The 16,047-nt window shown below is 46.2% G+C and overlaps 1 protein-coding gene across 1 annotated transcript in view; it reads left to right on the top strand.

Moving 5' to 3' along the window:
* The window catches only part of LOC137535002 (neurotrypsin-like), an 83,544-nt gene that overhangs the window by 28,730 nt on the left and 38,767 nt on the right, over window positions 1-16,047 (top strand). Inside the window, exons 3-4 of the mRNA XM_068256764.1 lie at window positions 14,029-14,271; window positions 14,462-14,600. Coding sequence (XP_068112865.1) covers window positions 14,029-14,271; window positions 14,462-14,600 — 382 coding nt within the window. The remainder of the gene's footprint in view (window positions 1-14,028; window positions 14,272-14,461; window positions 14,601-16,047) is intronic.

Genomic DNA, 16,047 nt, shown 5'->3' with positions numbered 1-16,047 from the left:
TCTGAGTTTTAGATTTCCATCCAGGATCACCCCAAGGTTTCGCACAGAGTCTTTATACTGTACAGTATCTCCCTCAATTGCTAGTTTGAGGTGGTGAGCGTTTTGAACTTTATCCATCATGTGTGGACCACCTACCACCAACACCTCTGTTTTGAGTTCAGCCTCAGCCAGCTGGTGTTCATCCAATTTTGTAAATCCACTAGACACGCATTTATGGATGCTGATGGGTCTTGGGTGCCAGGCTTGAAGGACAAATACAGTTGTGTGTCATCTGCATAACAATGGTATCCTAGGCCATAGTTCTGGATTATTTTGCCCAGTGGGAGCATGTAGACTGCAAAGAAATTAAGCCGGGTATCCGACCATTTTCCGCTATCTGGATCGGATCTGGATTCCGGATACCTGGGCCAAATATCCGGATAGCTCTATGCGGGTATCTGGCCGCATAATCCAGGTACCCGCGGTTATCCGACGGATATCCGGGTACTGTAACAAGGGAGATAATGTCATTGAGCCAATCAGAGGGCTCCCAGCCAATCAGAGGGCTCCCAGCAGAAGCCCTAGCAACCAATCACAGAGGGAAACTCTAACCAGCCCCACCTGACCTCATTGAGCCAATCAGAGGCCTCCCAGCCTAAGCCCTGGCACCCAATCACAGAAGGGAACCCTGGCCAGCCCCCCTGTGTAATAAGAGGGCTGGCATGATGAGACAGATCGTCCTTGCTTGTGTGGCTGGCTGGTCACTGACAGACTTGCTCCAGTGCTGTTGGCTTAGCAAGTGCTGCCTGTATACAGTGATAAACCTAAAGCTTTGCGTGCTAAACACCTTCACTACACTATTGTTCTATTGGCTTTTTTTTAGCTAGCTAGTGTAATTGTTTGATTTCATTCACTCAGTTAGGTCCTGTCTGTGTGTGCTGTGCAGGCTAGCAGGACAGTATAGGTTAGGGAGGGAACAGGATTACTGTGTTATTGTATTGTATTGTATTATATAGTTAGTACTGCAGTTAGTTGTTAGAGCGAGTAGTACTGTGTTAGCTTACTACAGATTACTGTAGTGCTGCTGTGCTGAGCATTGTCAGTGTGACAGTTAGACAGATAGTGTGCACTGTCTGTCCTCTACTCTGCGGTCTGTTACTCCGTGCTAATTTGATTTAAAGTCCAACCCCGATTTCATTAAAGTAAAAGTACCCCACATCATCTGGTGACATCATCACGTATAAGTTGTACTATGTCTGCTGGCACCGGCAGCCGGGGGAGGGGCAGCAAGGGCAAGAGGACAGGGAGCAACATTACAGCCACCCTCAGAAGGTCTGCCGTGTCAGTGTCGACCCCAGCAGGCAGCCTACCCTCAGTCAGCGAGCTTCTCGCTCCAGGCGCCACAATTGAACTCAGGGCTGTTAGCCGCAAGGAGTTTGAGGAGGATGTTCTGGGTTTTGAGGAGGGGGGGGGGGTATGATGTTGATTATGGCATGAAGGACCGTGACTACCATCCACAGGATGGGGATGTCAGCTCTGACTCTGAGTAGGAGGATGCATCGGTGGGTTTGGCACGGGGGATCAGCATTGCAGACAGTGGCCGTGGAATGCGGGACCCACCACATCCTTCTGCCGCTACCACCAGCCGCACCACTCAACCCCCAACCACCACAGGGAGAAAAGCCACAGCATCCCATTCAGGCCGCAGGGGAATCTTCACCTCCCCAATCTGGCGGTTTTTCACTCTGCCCTTGTTGGACAGCAACTTTGCCATATGCAATGTGTGCAAACTACAGATGAGCAGAGGTTGTGACCCCTACAAGTATGGCACCTCCAGCTTCATCATGTAACAAACGAGGCAGCCGCGGCGAACAGCGCCGCAGCTGCCTCCATGCCGATGCCCGTCCTCCCGGCGTCTGGGACGCCGAGGACGGAGCGTGCTTCTGCTCAGGGGGTCGCCGTCTCGCGCGGGCGCGCGCGGAGACGTGACCTTTATTCTGGTAGAAGGCGCGTCAGCTGACCTGCGGGTCGGCTGACGTCAGGGATGACTCTCGCTGCTCGGATTCGCGGAATCCGAGGTAGGAGTGGCTGAGAGTCCCCCTCTTCCTTAAAAGCTTTCACTGGTCATTCTGCCAGTGTCTGCTGTCGTGAATACTTCTTGTGTTAGCGCTCAGACCTTAGACTAGATCTCAGGTGTTGAAACCAAGGACTTCACACCTAGACTAGGAATTATTTATATTGTATTGATTATCTGTGTATGACTCTGGCTATACTCTGACTCTGATCTCGTTTACTGATTCTGTACCTCCGCCTATCTGCCTTATAGTTGCTGAACCTCTGCCTGATTTCCGATTACTCTTCTGCCTCACGATTCTGTATTGATACTGTCCTCTCTGTTGCCGATCCTTGCCTGTCTGACCATTCTACTCACCAGTGGGCCCTCGCCACTGGTGAGGTGCTAGCTTCACCAGCTCCTCTGGTGAAGTTATTCTTTAGTGCCGTACTGTTTGCGTCTTCTGCTCCTAGGCTGCAGTACAGTCTGAATCTCCTGCTTCTCAGGCGATCATTAGTTTAGTACTGTTTGTATCTCCTGCTCCTAGGCCGCAGTACAGTCTGAATCACCCGCTCCTCAGGTGATCACTCGGCTGCAGTACACTCTGAATCACTTGCTCCTCGGGAGATTCGGTCTCTTCAGTATTGTATCTCCAGCTTGCTGGAGCTTGAACCCTATTGCACGGTCAGTGTACCGGTAGTACCTCACCAGCCCCTTTGGTGAGATCTCGTCAAAACTATTAAAGTTACAGTACTCTATTACACGGTCAGTGTACCGATAGTACCTCACCAGCCCCTCTGGTGAGGTCTCATAAGACTATTAAAGTTACGGTTGCACCAAACACTAGACACTCAGCTCTTTGTGTTGCTATACTGGTATTATTGGTGATTCTGCAGATCACACATAATCAGGTATAGCATCTGCATTATTGGTGATTCTGCAGATCACCAAATAATCAGACATCTGAGTTGCGACACCCAACCGTTACAGAACAGCAGACCAGAAAAAATATGGAGACACTCTGCACACGGGTCGATGTATTAGCCACCACTGTTAATGAACTTATTAAAACAGTTAACGCGCAACAGACTCAGATCCGACAACTAACTGAGTCAGTTAACCGCTTACTGGACCCTAATACTCAAGTGTCACCCCCTCCTGTGATTGAACCGAGGGTGCTCCCACCTGAGAAGTTCTCAGGGCATCGCTCGGATTTTCGTAATTTTAAGCATAGATGCTTATCGTATTTTGAATTACGACCCGTCTCTTCTGGTACAGAAGGTCCGAGGGTCACCTTTAGTAAAACATTGTTGTCTGGAGATTCGCAGTCCTGGGCCTATAGTCTCCCTACTGGGCATGAGGCCTTGGTTTCAGTAGAAGAGTTCTTTAAGGCTATGGCCGTGATCTACGACGTTCCCGATTTGGCAGTAACTTCTGAAAGGAAGTTAAAGACCCTCAGGCAGGGACACAATTCAGTTGAGGTTTATGCTACAGAGTTCAGGAGATGGGCAGTGTCAGCCAGGTGGGGGCAGTATGCACTTTTAGACTGCTTCTTATCAGGATTGTCTGATTCCGTGGCTGATCTCATGTTGGGTCACCCAGAGCCCAAGACCCTGGATGAGGCCATATCCTTGGCCATCAAGATTGATAGGCGAGTTCGCTATCAGAAGCAAACTCGGGCTAAACCCTCAAGAAACTTCTCCTCTTATACTTTCTCAGCTCCTACGCCTTCCTCTCTACCCGCTGATGAGCCAATGCAGATTGGACAGGCAAAGCTCTCAGAAGTCGAGAAAAATAGAAGGCGTGCAGAGAAACTATGTCTGTACTGCGCCGACAAGGGGCATATGGTTTCTGCTTGTCCTAAAAAGGCGGAAAACTCTATCGCCTAGGAGTAGCTGGAGGTACTACCCTAGGCGATCCAGAGTTACCTCAAAATAATAAACGTGTGTTGCTTCCATGTACTATTACCTGGGAGGGTCAGGTTCACACTACTCAGTGTTACGATCTGCATCTGCTGGTAAATTCCTGCATGAACTAACTTTGCTTCACCAGCAGATGTCACCAGCCTCCTCCATGAATTTACAACCTGAACTTTCCTCTGCCCACCAGCAGAGGGCGGACTGTCTAGAGATCTCTCCACAGACAGGGAGGAGGCCTGGACTGTCACATGGTCTCTCAGCATGCCATTTAAGCCACACCTGTAAACTAACTAGTTGCTAGCTCTTTGTTCCTGATTCTAGCCATCCTGCCCTGAGTTCCCTGTTCCTGGTGTTAGTTCCTTGATTCCCTGCTGTATTGATCTCCCGTGTTTTGACCTTGTGCTTTGTATACCGACTACTCTTTGCCTAGCGATTACTGTACTGTTTGATCTCCTGTGTATGACCTATGCTTGCTGACTATCCGTGTGTCTCCTCCTCGATTGTGAATTTGTATTTTGTATATATATTTCTTGGTTTATGTTGTGTTACTATTCTGGATCCAGGGTCTGTGTGCACACAATTCTATACACTGGATCTACTCTGCATAACTCCCTTTATGCAGAGAGGTCCTTGTATAAACCCTGATTTTCATACCTTGTATGCTTATTGAATATATCTGCCTGTATTATTTGATGCAGTGTATTGTATGTGTGTAGAATACGTTGCCTGCAAGTTGATACTGATTGTTTCCGTGCATGAGGTTAATGCACAGCATTACTTTATTTTCATTTAATAATAAATCCCTATTATTCATTTACTCCTGGCTTGTCAGTCTTTTCCTAAACAGTGACATCTCTGCCTGGTTGTGGGTTTGTGCGTCGGTTTCTGTTTGCTCCATGTGCAGCGCACAAACTCCATGCAAATCATAACACTCAGGCTTTTATAGATTCAGGTTCTGCTGTAAATGTCATGTCTACAAAATTTGCTAATCAATTTGGATTTCCTTTGATTCCTGGGGGGGGGAGCAGATTAAGATTACAGCTGTGGACGATTCCCTACTGCCACTCACCATCACTCAGACTCCGGTATTGTTATGCCAGATTGGGGCCCTGCACAGGGAACAAATGCAGTTTTTGGTGTTGGAGATGTCCACATCCACGGTCATCCTGGGGATGCCGTGGTTAAAGAAGCACTCCCCGGACATTGATTGGAGTACCAGACAGTTAATAAGCTGGTCTTCATACTGCCATGTCCACTGTCTAGAGAAAATTCCCCTTGCAGCTACTGAAGCCCAAGTAGTTGAAGTCGTTGAACAGGATGTGGAACCCTCTGGGGAAGAGGTTGAGTTGAATTGGGCTTCAGAGTTGGCCCCTTTCCAACAGGAAATCCCTGAAGGCAAACCAGAGGGGGTTCTTTTTGTCCCCCTCCAGCTTAGATTCAAGGTCTTGCAGACATTTCATGCCCACAAAAGTGCTGGTCACCCTGGGGTGGCTCGTACCCAGGAATTATTAAGTCGGAGTGTATGGTGGCCCTCAATCAGTTCTGATTGTAAAGAATTTGTGGGAAGCTGCGCCGTTTGTGCCAGGAGCAAGGCTTCTAGGCGAGCTCCTGCAGGCACCTTACAGGCTCTTCCAGTGCCCGAGGAACCTTGGACCCATGTGTCCATGGATTTCGTGGGCGAACTGCCTCTCTCTGAGGGTAAAACGGTCATATGGGTGGTGGTCGACAGGTTTAGTAAGATGGCACACTTCATCCCCTTGAACGGACTCCCCTCTGCACAGGAATTGGCAGAGCTGTTCGTACTCCACATCTTCAGGCTGCATGGGATTCCCCAGGATGTGGTGTCAGATAGGGGAGTCCAGTTCACTTCCCGCTTCTGGAAAGCCTTCTGTCGTCAATTGGGGGTGAAGTTATCGTTTTCCTCCGGCTACCACCCACAGACCAACGGTCAGACCGAGAGGGTAAATCAGGCCCTTGAGCAGTTCCTCAGGTGTTACGTGGCTGATGCCCAGACCGATTGGGTCAAGTTTTTACCCTATGCCGAGTTCACCCACAATAACTTGAGGTCTGCCTCGTCAGGGTTCTCTCCGTTCCAGATTGGGGAGATCACCCAAATTTTCACCACTGCCAGTGGTGGCGTCACCATTTCCAGCTCTGGAACACTGGTCAGAGACCATGAGAGACATCTGGAAAAAGGTGAAGGGAAATTTAAGAAGAGCCTTTTTGGTTCAAAAAAGGCAAGCTGACAAGAGACGTTCTGTGGAATGGAAGTTCGCACCGGGAGATTTGGTGTGGATTTCCACTCAACACCTGTCCTTAAGGCAGCCCTCTGTTAAACTAGGTCCCAAATTTATAGGGCCCTATCCTGTTTCTACAAAAGTGAATGATGTTACTTACATGGTGTCGCCAGTTTCAGGGGTGGTAGGACGTTTCACGTATCACTTTTGAAACCTGCTGTGTATGTGGATTCCACTCCCCCATCCCCCTGTGGTTGTCAATGGAGAGCCCGAATACAAAATAGAACAGATCTTGGATTCCCAGAGAGTGCGTAATTCTTTGCAGTACCTGGTCCACTGGCGAGGGTATCCTGCAGAAGAGAGATCTTGGGTACCACTTTCTCACATGCATGCGGATGAACTCAGAAGGGAGTTTCATAGGTTGCATCCAGATAGGCCGGGTGGTGTGTGTTCAGAGTCCACGCCTAGAGTGGGGGGGGGGGTACTGTAACAAACGAGGCAGCCGCAGCGAACAGCGCCGCAGCTGCCTCCATGCCGATGCCCGGCGTCCCGGGAGTTGCGACACCCAACCGTTACACATCACCCATCTGGCCAAAAAACATGTTGTTGAGCATGAGGCGTTCAAGAGGCTGAAGCAAGCTGGCGCTGGCTCCCACCGCCACGGTGCCACAGGCCACTGCTGCTGATACCACCACCTATATTCAACCCAAAACACAATTGCGGACTTGCGGTGTCATTTTTGGAGGTGTCTGGGCTGAAAACTGTCATGTCCCAGTTGTGACATGACAGTTGCGACACCCAACCGTTACACATCACCCATCTGGCCAAAAAACATGTTGTTGAGCATGAGGCGTTCAAGAGGCTGAAGCAAGCTGGCGCTGGCTCCCACCGCCATGGTGCCACAGGCCACTGCTGCTGATACCACCACCTATATTCAACCCAAAACACAATTGCGGACTTGCGGTGTCATTTTTGGAGGTGTCTGGGCTGAAAACTGTCATGTCCCAGTTGTGCGATTGGACTTTGGACACAATGTGGGCTGCACGACCGCTGTCTGGAACCTAGTCCTGATGTTAATTGACAGCTTTTTTTTTTTTTTTCATTTTATGTCCACCAAATAATAAATTAGTGTTTCCCTTTAACCTCTTGAGGACTGCAGTGCTAAACCCCCCCTAGTGACCAGGCCATTTTCAGTAAAACTGGCCACTGCAGCTTTAAGGCCAAGCTGCAGGGCCGCACAACACAGCACACAAGTGATTCCCCCCCCCTTTTCTCCCCACCAACAGAGCTCTCTGTTGGTGGGGTCTGATCGCTCCCGCCATGTTTATTTTATTTTTTTATAAATGTTATTGTTGTCATTAAAAAAAAAACCTGTTTCTTTAAATCCCTTCCCTCCCTCTCTCCCTCCCTCCCTACAGCCAGCCAATTATGGCGATCGACTGTCATAGGCTTCTGCCTATGAGAGGCGATCGCTCTCTTGTCCCCCAGGGGGACAGCCGTGTCACACGGCTGTCCCCAGTGCAGCGCTGCTGCTGATCGCAGCGCTGCATCATGTAAATAGACGGCGATCACGCCATCTAACAGTCTCCCGAGCAGCAATAGCCGCTCGGAGACTGAAGGCGGGGCGGAGCTCCGCCCCCCAAGCAGGAGATGCGCGCGCAGCCTGCACACGATCTCCTGCAAAACAGAGCCCCAGGACTTTACGCCAATAGGCGTGACGCGGTCGGCAATGGGTTAAAAAAACATGATGCTACATGCATCATTTATCCTAAAAACCCTTTTTACAGCTATTTAAAGGGCACTTCCGGTTTTTCTATCCGGGTTACCCGCGGGTAATTTGGTCGGATATCCGAATTCACTCGGATATCCGCAAGGTCGGATCCGGATAACCGAATTGGATCCGGTATCCGGGTACCCGGATCCGGGCGGGTATAAAAAAGTACTACCCAAGCAACCCTGAAAACTAACTCCCACCTTTTTCTCACTATGAATTCGTACAATCACCTTAAATTTGTCTGCTTCCCCTGAAGTCAGGTGACAACACGAGGAGGTTTCTCTAGGTCCTGGGCCCTCAGCTGACTCTTTGACCACCCACTGTGCAGGCTCCAGTGCCATAGGCCAGAAAACTGGAGTCATTACTTTAATTAGCAAAACTTTACACGCTACAAATGATCAGGTACAGGATGATTACAGAGGAAGATGGACCCGACTTACCCTTTATTTTCCCAATGATGTGTTGGTTTTGCATAATGTGCACAGCCCTAATGTGAACAATAAGCAGTTTATTCTCAAAACACAATGGTGTATAGCCCAGGATAGCCCTAGAAAAATAATTTGGGGGGGGGGGGGGGCAGAAATAAGGTAGCAAATGTGGGTGAGGATAGATCGTTCAATAAGAATATTTTACAAGATTCCTCTAACAAACAGCTTTTGCATCTGTGATCAATTATTTGCAACTGATAGATTCTTGGAGGTTTCTCCATCTGTATGGTACCTACTTATTCCTCTGCATCCCATACTGATTATCTCCTAAGTCCCTCCTTGCAAATAGGCTGGCAAAGGCACATATCATTGATCTAGTAATATCCAATCATTGGCTTATTCAGATAGAACTGATAGAGAAACCTCTTACAGGCACTTATTTAGGCATTTCCCACACTACTTATCTAGAGATGACAGTTTTAATATGAATCTAAGGATGTAGTGCTCAGAGTATGACCATGATAACTGTGTACACAAAGATACCTCCAGCTTTTCTAGGACACAGCTAAGGTGGTCCTACATGGAAGAATAATATGCTATGTAGCGGTTTAAAAAAGAGACGCACCCAGCAGTATGCTTAATCACTCGATCTGGTTCGACAAGCTTTTGCTAAATTTAAGAGACCCTACTGCTGCAAAGAGAAAGGAATGGCTTTCAGCAAAACTGATAACGGATAGATGGTTTTGTATGTAAAAATTATACCTAAAACACTATAAAGATCTTCAGTATGTTAGATATATGTAGCAAGGCTGGGAGGCTTCTGGTTCTGCTAGCCAGGTGAACCTAACCATTCATAATAATACATAAGCTGAATGGTGACATAGTACAACACCAACCTAAGGAAGTAAAAAAAAAAGGTGTTTGAACAATATTATAGCCAACTGTACTAGTTTACACCTACTGACCAGCCACCTTCCTCTGCAAGCCGTTTAGAGAACTTAACCGAAAATAAATGAATGCCTGTAATGCTTGTGTGCATAAGCAATACTGTCGGTTTACAAATCACAAGTGTAATGCTTGGGGGTTAAACTTTGACCACCCAGAGCAACAAGACTGCTAGCTGATTAATGGAAGAGGCTACACAGGCTGCCCAGAGCAACTGCAGCTCTGGGCTTCTGATATCGCTACAAATAAGACGCAATGGCAGCGCAGTGCGATGTTGCGCTGTCCTTGCGATAGCAGGCACTCAGACAGGTACAAGACAGGACTATAGATTGGAGTGTAACTAGACAAGTAAGACACAATGGCAGCGCAGTGCGATGTTGCGCTGCCTTAGCGATAGCAAGCATTCAGACAGGAACAAGACAGGACTAGATTGGAGCGTAACTAGTAGCAACCACAGCTCACAGTCACGTCCACAGAAGCAGAGCAAGCAGGCTAACAACAATCACCAGCAAGCATCCACACAGACAAAACTACAGGAAAGAACATAACTAATAGCAACCGCAGCCTATAGTTATGTTCCAACCTGGTGATGGCAGAATGCAAGCTATCAGGATAATGGACTTCACTGACCCACCGCGGATGCAATGAACATTCAGGCATGGAAACTAGGCAATAAACAATAATACAGAAAAATAATAAACGGCTCAACTAATGGATAAATATATATTAGCAAGTCTGCATATATATTTATCAAGAACTAGCTAAAGCACAAGTAATAAGGTCGCATTGAACTACAATAACAGAACTACACAGAGTAGCACAGTGCCCAGCAGACCAGCATAGTGATCGCTATGAAGGGCGAGGTCTAAAAGGGGAGACAGACTTTTATGCCGGCATCGACCAATGGATGCAAGCATGCAAATCTCCACACAGCTGAATGGTAATCACTCAATCCTGAGCTGGCTTGATTACCATTTGCTAGCTGGCTGTGAATGCAAAGGACACCCATAGGAAATACATGCAATATTATGTAACAACATGCCTTCAGGAAATCCAGGGCTATCTGGCCACAGCTCAGCTGTAGTAAGCAATTGGTGGAATGATGACAGCATCCTGAGCTGCCCAGAACTGCAGAGCAATTGCAAATGACAATGTGACTCATTGCGAATGCACAATCGAATGCAAGCAGGCAAGCCAGAACTGTCCGTTTGCGGCTCAACCGCAACGGACAGAACACGCCACAGGAGGAGGCAGGACATTTTGCAGACAGTGACGTTTTTGTATAACTGAACTTACCTCAGAATTCTTTAAAATATTACAACAGCCTGTTGCCCCCCTCATAACTGCTATATTTAACTCAATGTTAAAAGGTCAATGCTTTCTTCCTACGGGGAATTTAAAGAAATTGTAATCCTGTGTTCCTGAATAAATGCCTATTGCCAGGCTGGTCTATATGAGGTGGTTGCTGGAATCTAATGCTGTATGTGAGCTTTATCCAATGGCGTTCGCCTATTTTAGATAAGGATGACTCAACTCTAGTCATAGGTGACCTGAACCTGATCTATACCTTACCCTGATTCAGGCTGACAAATTACTGGTACTGCTGGGAGACTAGGTCACCTTCTTGCTTATCCCTAACAGCCTAGCTATAACTGATTTTTTAAAAGTTTTTAAGAGTCTGAAGCAACCTTATTCCTAGTTTATGGCAAAGAAATGAACAGCGCTACTTAAAAACAGATAAGTGCCTACCTGCAAGAGAGTGCAAGCCCCACTTGTGGGATAAAATACACACCTAGCATACACATAACCTGTCTACCACTGGAGGATGTTGGTTTCCTGTAACAGCTTGCATGCAACTTGTTAAGTACTCGTCCCTCCCACTGCAGAGAAGTCATCCTCATATGGGAGGGGACCTAACACTAATTAAATCCTAACCTATGCATATGCATAGCCTGGGTGCGCTACCAAGTAAAATCAAAAATTTAAAATTGTGCAAAAGGTGGATCAGCGCATCACCAGGCCGCTTCCGAATGGCCTACAATCAGAGGTGCGCTGAGCCCCCCCAGAGACTATAAACGCACCTGCAAAAGTTACTGTATGGCACCATGGATTGGCCGACTCATTGACAGCCAAAGTTTGTGTTTAAACTGGTGGCGGTGGTGGTGTCAGGATATCTACAGGCAATATATAACAGGTTATGTGTGTGTAGGGCACCTGTATGCAGAGTATGCTAAGGAACGTGCTGCAGTATGTATAGCTACATGTCCTCGCTCCAGCTTGCTTCTTCTAATTTCCCACGCAGAAGCAGCTTTCCGAACTGGCCACTAGAGCTCCAAACTCACTGACGTCACATGACAGTGAACCTGGAACTCTAGTGGCCAATTCAGAGGCTACACGGGACACTAGAGGAAGCAATTCGAAGCAAATACATACATGCTAAAAAGTATGCTTGTATGCTCACTCTGCACCTGTCGACACATAAAAATTGGCACTCTACATATGGGGTGGCAGAGGCACTTGGGGGGGGGGGGGGGGGTAGCTTTTGGCCTATTTTTTAGGCCAAAAGTGAATTAGGGTGCGGGATCAGCGTATACATGCATACAGTAGGTTGCAAAAGTATTCGGCCCCCTTGAAGTTTTCCACATTTTGTCACATTACTGCCACAAACATGCATCAATTTTATTGGAATTCCACGTGAAAGACCAATAAAAAGTGATGTACACGTGAGAAGTGGATCGAAAATCATACATCATTCCAAACATTTTTTACAAATAAATAACTGCAAAGTGGGGTGTGCGTAATTATTCGGCCCCCTGAGTCAATACTTTGTAGAACCACCTTTTGCTGCAATTACAGCTGCCAGTCTTTTAGGGTATGTCTCTACCAGCTTTGCACATCTAGAGACTAAAATCCTTGCCCATTCTTGTTTGAAAAACAGCTCCAGCTCAGTCAGATTAGATGGACAGCATTTGTGAACAGCAGTTTTCAGATCTTGCCACCGATTCTCGATTGGATTTAGATCTGGACTTTGACTGGGCCATTCTACCACTTGGATATGTTTTGTTTTAAACCATTCCATTGTTGCCCTGGCTTTATGTTTAGGGTCATTGTCCTGCTGGAAGGTGAATCTCCGCCCCAGTCTCAAGTCTTTTGCAGTCTCCAAGAGGTTTTCTTCCAAGTTTGCCCTGTATTTGGCTCCATCCATCTTCCCATCAACTCTGACCAGCTTCCCTGTCCCTGCTGAAGAGATGCACCCCCCGAGTATGATGCTGCCACCACCATATTTGACAGTGGGGATGGTGTGTTCAGAGTGATGTGCAGTGTTAGTTTTCCGCCACACATAGCGTTTTGCATTTTGGCCAAAAAGTTCCATTTTGGTCTCATCTGACCAGAGCACCTTCTTCCACGTGGTTGCTGTGTCCCCCACATGGCTTGTGGCAAACTGCAAACGGGACTTCTTATGCTTTCTGTTAACAATGCCTTTCTTCTTGCCACTCTTCCATAAAGGCCAACTTTGTACAGTGCATGACTAATAGTTGTCCCATGACAGAGTCTCCCATCTGAGCTGTAGATCTCTGCAGCTCGTCCAGAGTCGCCATGGGCCTCTTGACTGCATTTCTGATCAGCGCTCTCCTTGTTCGGCCTGTGAGTTTAGGTGGATGGCCTTGTCTTGGTAGGTTTACAGTTGTGCCGTACTCCTTCCATTTCTGAATGATCGCTTGAACAGTGCTCCGTGGGATGTTCAAGGCTTTGGAAATCTTTTTGTAGCCTAAGCCTGCTTTAAATTTCTCAATAACTTGATCCCTGACCTGTCTTATGTGTTCTTTGGACTTCATGGTGTTGTTGCTCCCAATATTCTCTTAGACAACCTCTGAGGCCCTCACAGAGCAGTTGTATTTGTACTGACCTTAGATAACACACAGGTGCACTCTATTTAGTCATTCGCACTCATCAGGCAATGTCTATAGACAACTGACTGCACTCAGATCAAAGGGGGCCGAATAATTATGCACACACCACTTTGCAGTTATTTATTTGTAAAAAAAATTTGGAATCATGTATAATTTTCGATCCACTTCTCATGTGTACACCACTTTGTGTTGGTCTTTCATGTGGAATTCCAATAAAATTGATTCATGTTTGTGGCAGTAATATGACAAAATGTGGAAAACTTCAAGGGGGCCGAATACTTTTGCAACCCACTGTATATACGTTAAAGTGGACCCAAATTAAAAATACAAGATTTCAGAAATAAAATGTATTTTCTAAATTATAATAATAAATAGCAGCCTTTTTTCAGCTGCATGATGACAAATATAAAATATTTTACATTTATTGGAGAAACCTCTCCCTTCCTTTCAAATTGCCGGGACAAAATCCGGCAAAATGCTGGAGTAGGTAGTGTCCGACAATGGAGGAATTGCTAATGGCTGCCACCTGTATAACCCTAGTTATGCAAAGAGGACGGTGAAAAGCATGCACTGAAATGCTCATAGGCTTGCAGGAGTGTTTATTTATCTTTGTATGTGTCAGAGGGGTGCAACTAAATATTTTGAATTAAAAAAATGTTTGGCTTGGGTCCGCTTTAAGTATTAATTATTTTCACATGGATGGCTCACTACAGTTTAAATGAAATGTTCTTGCCTTTGCTACTTTGTGAAAAGTAAGTAACAGTCGCATTTGGTATTTGCAGGTTACAGCCTGTGTTCTGATGGTGTAGGCTCTTTGGGATACTACAATGGAACAATATCTGTGACAGAGGCTGGTGCAGATTGTCTACACTGGTCTGAGTTTCCTGATTATATTCAGCAATATCCCGGACGAGGACTGGGCAACCATACCTACTGCAGGAATCCAGAAGGAGGACGTACGCCATGGTGCTTCTACCGGCAACACTCAGGAATCATTAGCTGGGCACACTGTGACTGCACTCAGGGTACTGAACCACTTAATTAAATGCATTCTGGGATATCTTATGATATTTATACATAGTGTATACTGAAAAATAGAATTAAGCTACTGCATCTGCCAAATCTAAGGCAGACATAATATTTAGTAACTTATAAAATGAAGTGTTTAATCCTTGAAGTATTTTGGAAAACATACTGATAAACTGTCTGTACTAGGAGCAATTCGTCTGTTGGGTGACCTTCCTACTCAGAGTGGTGGAGTACAGCTGTATTTTAATGGTGTTTGGGGAACTGTATGTGCCGACCATTGGACAGACTGGGATGCCAGCGTGGTGTGCAGACAGCTGGGAATCAGGTTAGTTTCAGTTATTACTTACTCAAGATATGGAATGCTGTATATTTTCCAAAGTCCAGAAAAATTGCTACTGAACAAACATTCTAATGAAGCCCCAGTTCAGGCACAGTTTTTTTTAAATATGTTTTTCATAGAATACTCTTTAATGTTAATTGTGCACAAATATAAGCTAAATATAAATTGTAATCTTTAAAAAAAAAAAAATTGTAGCTGCACTAGTTCACAATTTATCAGACCTGCACCTGCCTATCCACACCCAGTCATGCCATCCCAACGCCCCCCCCCCCCCCCCCCAGACACCCTTGTAGCCTATCAGGAGGCATGGCTTCAGTCTGACTGGGGAAGGAGCAGGAGGAGAGAGAGAAGACAGGTCCAGATCGCTGATTTACCAAAAAAACATTGTTAAAAAACATATTTGTGTGTAATTATTTTAAAACCAGTTTGGATTAAATACATATAAAAACTGTTTTTGATCTTGGGCTTTCAACTGAGGAGTGTGTGTGTGTGTGTGTGTGTGTGTGTGTGTGTGTGTGTGTGTATAGAGTGTGTGTGTGTGTGTGTGTGTGTGTGTGTGTGTGTGTGTGTGTGTGTGTATAGAGTATGTGTGTGTGTGTGTGTGTGTGTGTGTGTGTGTGTGTATAGAGTGTGTGTGTGTGTGTATATAGAGTATGTGTGTGTGTGTGTGTGTGTGTGTATATAGAGTATGTGTGTGTGTGTGTGTGTGTGTGTGTATAGAGTATGTGTGTGTGTGTGTATATAGAGTGTGTGTGTGTGTGTGTGTGTGTGTGTGTGTGTGTGTGTGTGTGTGTGTGTGTGTGTGTGTGTGTGTGTGTATAGAGTGTGTGTGTGTGTGTGTGTGTGTGTATATATTTAAATTTATATAAAAATAATATAATATTTATTTAGGCCCAGGACCCACTTGCAGTGCTATGAAATCGCCAGTGATTCCAAAACTGCTAGGCTAATGTAAGTCAATTCAGGTGGCTCCACTGCTGTGATTGCGATTTCCTCAAATAGCAATCATGGGTCCTGCAGCATTTTTGTGATTTTTTTTTTTCAGGAGCTTTCCGTAGCCAACAATTACCAGCAAGTCTTGATCGCTTCGGGAAATTGTGCTGTAAAATGTGATACTTTGTGTTTTTGGAAATCGCTGTGATTTACAAATGCTCCAGTGGGCGAAGTAGGTGGTTTTAATGCGGGGCACTCAGCACCAAACACTGAAACTAGGTGCCGCATAGCAGTAATGTTATATTGCACGGGTGCAAAAGGGTAATTTCGGGTTTCCGGCGATCGCTGGACCCAGAATTACATTTCCCTCCGAGTTGCGACGACTCAGAGGAAGAATAGTATTTTATGAGATTTGAGCAGCATTTGGCTCACCATGTACCCAGCCCAATGGCGGCATACATATACCTGTGCCCAGTGGGTCCCAGGCGTAAGTGCTTCA

This window comes from Hyperolius riggenbachi, chromosome 10 (genome assembly GCF_040937935.1).
Source record: "Hyperolius riggenbachi isolate aHypRig1 chromosome 10, aHypRig1.pri, whole genome shotgun sequence".
In the NCBI taxonomy this organism is placed as follows: domain Eukaryota; kingdom Metazoa; phylum Chordata; class Amphibia; order Anura; family Hyperoliidae; genus Hyperolius; species Hyperolius riggenbachi.
The sequence above is the reverse complement of the archived record's forward strand: the minus strand, read 5'-3'. Positions and strand labels throughout refer to the sequence as shown.